The sequence below is a fragment of the Petaurus breviceps genome, unplaced genomic scaffold (assembly GCF_028583685.1).
Source record: "Petaurus breviceps papuanus isolate PSGF00001 unplaced genomic scaffold, PetGlider_PUasm1.0 527, whole genome shotgun sequence".
In the NCBI taxonomy this organism is placed as follows: Eukaryota; Metazoa; Chordata; class Mammalia; order Diprotodontia; family Petauridae; genus Petaurus; species Petaurus breviceps.
Genome location: NW_027186359.1, coordinates 256214 through 263331, shown reverse-complemented (window position 1 = coordinate 263331; position 7118 = coordinate 256214). Strand labels below are relative to the sequence as shown.

At 54.0% G+C, this 7118-nt stretch overlaps 1 protein-coding gene across 1 annotated transcript in view; it reads left to right on the top strand.

The window, feature by feature from the left end:
* LOC138172380 (membrane-associated phosphatidylinositol transfer protein 3-like) overlaps positions 1-7118 on the top strand; it is a gene marked incomplete at its 5' end in the record, with an annotated part of 46375 nt that overhangs the window by 22737 nt on the left and 16520 nt on the right. Inside the window, 3 exons of the mRNA XM_069102135.1 lie at positions 268-438; positions 2281-2475; positions 3640-3788. Of these exons, the coding sequence (XP_068958236.1) occupies positions 268-438; positions 2281-2475; positions 3640-3788 (515 nt within the window). The remainder of the gene's footprint in view (positions 1-267; positions 439-2280; positions 2476-3639; positions 3789-7118) is intronic.

Genomic DNA, 7118 nt, shown 5'->3' with positions numbered 1-7118 from the left:
CTCCCTCCCTCCCTTCCTCCCTCCATCCCTCCCTCCCTTCCTCCCCCACTCCCTCCCTCCCTCTTTCCTTTCCTTCCTCCCTCCCTTCCTTCACTACTCCCTCCCTTTGCCTGTCTGTTTCTCCCTCCTCTTACTCCCCTCCCTCCTTTCCTATTTGAAGGGCCCTGATAGATTTTCTTGAACAGAAAGAGAGGAAGGGTATGCATGGCTGAGGGCACCCTCTAGTCTTGTGGAGGGAGTCACATATGTTCTGTTGCTCCCTCACAGGTTTCCAGGTCCGGCCGGCCTGCAGCCAAGTCTATAGCTTCTTCCATGCAGCTGACCCTTCGGCCTCAAGGCTGGAGCCTCTGCTGGAGAAGAATTTCCACTTGCTGCCCCCAGTCAGTGTGCCACGCTACCAGAGGTTCCCACTGGGGGATGGGCAGTCTCTGCTCCTAGGTACCAGTCTCCTCTCCCAGTGTCCCAGGCACTTTATTGCCCTTGAGGCCGAGATCTGGCATGGGGAGGGGACCCAGGCTAGGTGTTCAGGATGTCTCCCTTCCTGGGCCTTTGTCACAGACACACCTTCTGCTGATGTGCTCTCAGGAAAACAGAATGGGCTGACCCTCGCCACCCAGCACAATCCCCATTCCACCAACATGGCCATTGTCCATGTTCCTGGGTAGTGGCCAGCTGGACCAGAGGGACACAGAGCTCTTCTGGTGTAGGAATGCCACAGGCACCAATACCCCAAGAGAGAATTGGGAGAAGATGTTATTATCATAGCAGACAGTCCTTCCCAGAGTCTGATGGCCAAACCTCCATGCCCAGACCTATGTCGAAACCTTCCCTTCTCACATTCTTTCTTTGACACCATGTAGAGATCCAAAGCAGTTAGCTTAGTCTGTCCTTGGTAGGAATTTGTTCCACAGCACACCCAGTCTCTACTTGAATACCTCCAGGGATGGGGAACCCATTACCTTTCTTTGAGGGCTGCCTGTCCCCTTTTAGAATTTGGCTTGAAAAATGAAGCACCAGGTCTTCCCTCCTTGACTCCCCTAAATGCTTTTTGTTGCCAAAATAGGAGTGTAAAGTTGGGGTACTCCATTTATTTTGCTTCCTTTGCCTGCTCATGTCACCACTCAGTCACTTGACCCCTGGGCTTTTTGCCATAGTAGTACTCTGCCACCAGACAGGGGAGCTTTTGTCCCAAATGCTGGGGTTTTCTCAGATGCCAGAGGTATTAGTTGGGTGCCCTCTCTGAAGCCTCCACATGCTCTGGCAAGCTGGTCACGCATCCCAGGACTTCCACCCTAGACCGCAGATCCAAGCAGGTTAAAGCAAGAGCGATTACCCCTCAGACTGGTCTCTTGGTCCCCCTACACTCTGAAGGCCAGGAGCTGAAGCTGCCACGTAGCGGCAGCTGCACAGCTGCAGAGCCTCAGTGGCTTCTTGCCCCGGGGCCAAAGCCAACACACAACCAACTACTGGATCCCAAAGTCCGCACTGCACTGACCTCTCACTTTGTCCTTTGGATCTATGTGCTGATATTTCTGGAAACTGCCATAGCTGCTGGTGATCTGGAGTCCCTCCAGCTGGTGGTTGGTCAGGCCGCCCTGGGGCTGGGGTCAGCTCCCAGAGCTCTGTGCTGGCCGATTCCTGCTAGCCTGCCTGGCTGTCCTCAGCGGGAGGTTAGCTTCTCTGTGTCATTTTGTGGGTTCTGCAGCTCCAAAGTTTGTTCAGAGTCCCCTTTTTACATGGATTGGGGAAGGTGGAAGCCGGAGCCCTGCGGTTTCGACTCCCCTAAATGCACTGGCAGCCCCCGAGGCTCTCTTTCTTCAGGACAACACAGCTGCTCCTTCTCCCTCAATGTGTCTCCTTCTTCCTCATGCTTGCTGGCATCTTTCCCACGATTAATTCTGTTCTCCTTGCTAAGTCTGGGTGGCCTGGGCCAGCTCTGCTCTCTAGGTGGCTGAAGTCTGATGGCCCCTCTGGCTTCCTGGAAGCCCTAGTTGCCTTGTTCTATTGATTCGGGCATGTTGTTCCCCTGTAGAATGTCAGCTTTCTGAGGGTAAGGATCATCTCATTTGGGGCTCTACACCCCTAGTCCCTGGAGCATAATAGGTGCTTACTAGAAGCTTATGGAATTGAACTGAGTTGAATAGACCCTGATGATCCTCAGGCAGGATAAAGTAGCTGAATCTATGCTTTTGTGGGGGGAAGCAGGGGAGATGAGGTCCACGGGATGTCTGGGTGGGGGAGGACAGCCACACTCTCACTGGGTTTCCCTTTCCTGTCTAGAGGACACTCTGCAGGCCCACAGCTCCCTGTTCTTGGAGGGTCGCCCAGCAGACAGCCCATCATCCCCAGATGCCCCAGCCCTGGCCCTCCCACCTCCTCAGGACCAGAGGCCAGGAAGGAGGTTCAGTGTGGACAGCTCCAACAGTGATACCTCAGGATCCAGTGAAAGCCTTCCCTCCACCAGCATGGCACACAGTGAGTAAGGGAGGCTTGAGAGCTGTCACTTAGCCCTGGTGCTAGGCCCTAAGGCTGTCCCCAGAGGAACTCCCCTCTCTGGCTCTCCTGTCTGGCACACAGTGAGTAAGGGAGGCTTGAGAGCTGTCCCCCAGCCCTGGAGCTAGGCCCCAGGGCGGTCCTCAGAGGAACTCCCCTCTCTGGCTCTCCTATCTGGCACACAGTAGGTCAGGGGGCCTTGAGAACTGTCCCCTAGGCCCCAGGGCTGTCCCTAGAAGAACCTCCCCTCTCTGGCTCTCCTGTCTGGCACACAGCGAGTAAGGGAAGCTTGAGAGCTGTCCTCCCCCTGCCCCCGCCCTGCTCCTGATGCTAGGGGCTCCAGGGCTGTCCCCAGAGGAACTCCCCTCTCTGACTCTTTTGTGTTGTGCACAGTAGGTCAGGGGGCCTTGAGAGCTGTCCCCCAGCCCTGAAGCTAGGCCCCAGGGCAGTCCCCAGAGGAGCCTCCCCTCTTTGGAACACAGAATCAGGAGGGCTCAGGAGCTGACCCCAACCCTGGTGCTAAGCCCAGGTAGGGCCCCAGAGGAGCCTCTCCTCTTCGGCCCTCTGTCCATCTGACCGTTGAAGGTGGAGAAGAGGGAGCTGTGGTTCAGACCTTTGAGCAGATGTAGGAAGCCCAGCTGTCAGGTCTGCAGACTAGCAGCTGGTGCGTGGGCAGTGTTGGCTGACTGGGCCCGTACTGGCAGACCCGCTGCAGAGGGACAACCTGATGCCCAGCCCTGGGAAGCTCCCTCTGATCTGGGCTGTGAGCACCCAGGTGATGGAATAGAATGAGGGCCAGTGGGGCAGTGGACCTCCTGGCCTATGCCCCCTAGGAGTGAGGGAGATGAAGATGAGGGTCCTGAGTTTTTCTGGGCCCCAGGACTCTGTGGCGTACCTTCAGTCATTTGCTGTGGGCCCATCCTAGCATGTGCCTCAGCTCCCAGGGCCTAGGCTGTGTCCCCAGCCCCACCCAGGCTATGGTGAGAACTTCCTTATCCTGGCTCCTAGATGTGTTCTTCGTTTTGGCCGCAGGGCTAAGTTGGACAGGAGTTTAGCCCATCACACAGGGGACAGGGAGGCTTTGGACAAAGCCCCTAGCATGGTCCCATGCCATTGTAGACACTGTGCCCTCCTCTGTTTCTGCAGTCACCACCAAGTGGTGGGGAACCAAGAGACTAGACTATGAACTCTACTGTCCCGATGTGCTCACGGCCTTCCCCACGGTGGCCCTTCCCCACCTCTTCCATGCCAGCTACTGGGAATCCACAGACGTGGTGGCTTTCATCTTAAGACAGGTACTGGCTGCCAGCTGATTCCCTAGGATAAGAAAGGGGCTGCAGAGGGCTGGCTGCTCAGCTGTAGCCATCCTTCGGAGCCTCCCTGAGCTTGATGGCTGGTGGGGCCCTCCATATGTCTGTCTGTCTGTGCTGTCTGTCCATCACCAGCCAGTACTTGCAGACCTGGAGCCAGCAAGGCCAGGCATAGGGCTCTCTGGTTTCACCCAGGGCTGCAGGCACTCATCTCTGTTTCTTTGGGGCCTCCTTTCATCTCTGAGTCTAAGCAGCTTGTATGCTGATTGGGCAAGGCAGAGACTTCTGAACTTCCTTCTCTGTGGCTCACGGTGTGTTGGGGGCTGCCACCTGAAAAGAATTCTCACCCAAGTCTGTCTACCTGCAGTGGCTGTCCTATCCCCAGGGCTCCCTCTGGGACCTCAGCTCTGAGTAGGGAGTCTCACCTTCAGAGCTGGGGCCCTCGGGGCCCTTGTGGAATCTTTCTTGTGATTCTCCCGATGTGGAATTAGAAACGGTAGAAAAGGCATAGAGCCGGAGGGTGAGGAAACTGAGGGAACCCAGGGACTGGAGGGATGCACTCCAGCTCTCCGGCCTCCCAGGCCAGCGGGTCTTTCAAGGTGAGGGAGGCCCCAGATTTCTTTTGCCTTTTATTGAAGTATCAGTGATGATAGCTACCATTCATTTGTGCCTGGCACTTGTGCTAAGCACTTTAACAAGCATTCTCTCATTGGATCCTCAGGAGGCTCCCTCCTGGGAGGGAGGTGCAGATACTAGACTCATTTTGCAGGTGAGGAAACTGAGGCAAACAGGAGTTAAGTCACTTGGCCAGGATCACTTACTTGGCTAGGAAGTGTCTGCAGGTGCATTTGAACTCAAACCTTCCTAACTCCAAGCCTTGAAAGTCACAGAGATGAAGTTTCTTTTTCTTTTTTGTAAGTTTTAAAGTTTGTTTTAAACTTGAATATAAAATAAGAAAAGGAACACAAAACCATGGCCATATGCTTGGCAGACCACAAGAGAGGATTCAACGTAAAGCAGCAGATTTCCGTTCCAAGAAAACTTCCGTAATAAATGCTTCACGCTGTTTCTGAGCTGCCCAGCTTTTCTTTGCTTCTGCGTAGCTTTTCTCTTGTTGGTTGCTGTGCACTGTCTATTTTAACCCCTCCCCCAGCCTACAATTAGGCCCAGATTTATGTGTGTGTGTAGATAGGTGTGTATGTGTGCGCATCAATATTCCACAAACTGGTGCACGTATCCACTGAGACACTCACAGCCATATCTGTCAGATGGTACCATGCTGATTTCCACTGATCGGTTTCTCTGAAGGTGGAGAGCATCTCCTTCACAGAGAGGAGTTTTATGGGATAGCGGTAGGGACTGGGGAGGCATCCACAACCTTAACAATAACTTTCAAGGAAGACAAGTCCTGGATTGTTGTGTGCAGACGCTCTTGGGGTGACAAAGGCCTGGTAAGGAGGAAGGAGATGGCAGGGGGCCAGCGTCCTCGGGACAGAAGCCGCCAATAAGAACTCCGCCACGTGGAGGATTCAATGATGGGAAGTCCAGAAAGAGGGAAGGTCTGGTCTGCAGCAGTTGTGGAGAGAAAGCAGATGATGTTTGGGCTTCTGTCTGCGCTCAGAGGGAAAGGACCTTGAGAATGGCTCTTCCCTACCCAGATAATTGGAGAAAATCAGGCCATCCTTCAAAAAGGCCTCTGAGGAAAGCAGATCTCCCAGCCCAGCCTCAGACTCCGTTGGTTATGGTCTCGCCACATGCTGCTTGCATGCTCCCATAGAAATGCCCGACATTAAAGAGAGTGAGCAAAGCCCCAAGGATTGATTCCTTGTGCTGAGAAAGGATCATGTTGGATTTTCTCCATTTTATGTAAAAATGGCCCAAGTCTCACCTCACGGGTTTGGGTTGACTTGTGATTGCCAGGCAGCAAGTGCATGGTATACTTTGTGAGAGACCCCATGAGGGACCCTGGACACCTCCCTGCCAGCTCAGATACCTCAGATCCAGGACACCTTTCTCGTTGAGGAGAAGGTGGGAGAATGTCTGGGGCATTCCTGTGTAGATTATTGCTTTGTTACAGAAGCAACTTTCATTTGTGGTCACTTTCCAGGTCCCATTATAATATGCACCACACAGGAAGACCTGAAAATGCTCCTCAACTGTCCAGACCCTTCTCCCCCCCCTTTCCCTGATAGCGTCTTCCCCTTAAGGATGAGATCAGAGAGAGCTGAACACGGAAACTCACTCCTTCATCATCCTTGGGGATCACCAGATCTGGGAGGGATCTGGCCAGCCTCTTTCCTTCACAGATGTGGAAACTGAGACTCCCAGAGATGCTGGGATTTGTTCGTGACATTCTTTCCTTCTGTTCACTGAGTGGCCATGAGGGGGCCCCAGGCACTGAGAGATGTGCTCAGCCTTCAGGATCCAGACAGAACCATGCAGCTTACTGAGCCAGTGCTCTCTTCTGCCTTTGCAGGATGGGGAAGAGAGGGAGAGATGGGACTTCCTGGTGCCCTTCACCTCACACTGCCCCTGATGTCATGTCTGCCTAGCTTTGTCTATGTCCAGAGGGAACAGCAGAGATTCTGGGGACCTCCGAGCATGAGGTTCAGTTAGGTGGTGCTAGGTGGGGAGAGAGGATGGAACTTGGAGTCAGGGAGACCTGAGTTCAAATTCTGCCTGACTTGCTGTGTGAGCCTGAGTAGAACACTTCCCTCTCTGGCCTCAGTTTGTTCGTTTGACCAATGGAGCAGACTTCCCAGGGATGTTATGAGGATTGAATGAATTGTCAAGACGTAAAGCATATAGAAACACCTGCCTGCATTATCATTGGGATCCTTATTCTGGGATCCACAGGAGCCTACCCCCCTCCCAGTCCCTGCATGAGCTTCTGGCACCCTGGAACACAGGCCTTGGCGCTTCCATCCTGGTCTGGTCACTGCCCCAGCCAGGCCATGCAAAGGACAGGTAGTCTGCAGGGCCGGATTCTGATTGGAAGCCTCCGGTGGGCAGTGGGTTGGGGGTCAGTTGGTCAACAACTATTTATTAAGTTCCTCCCATGTGCTAAGCTCTAAGGACATAAGGAGGAGGTGCTCCCTCACAGTCTAATGGGGGGCACGAGCATTGGGGTGGGGGTGGGGCTGGGAAAGGCTTCTTGGAAAAGGTAGAATTTTAACTGTGACCCCAAGAAAACCAGGAGACAGATGAGAATTCTATCTATTGGAGACAGTCTGAGAAGAGGCCTGGAGTCCAGAGGTGGAGGCCCTAGGTCACTAGAGTGGGGGATGGGGTCAGTGTCACTGGGTCTCTGAGGGT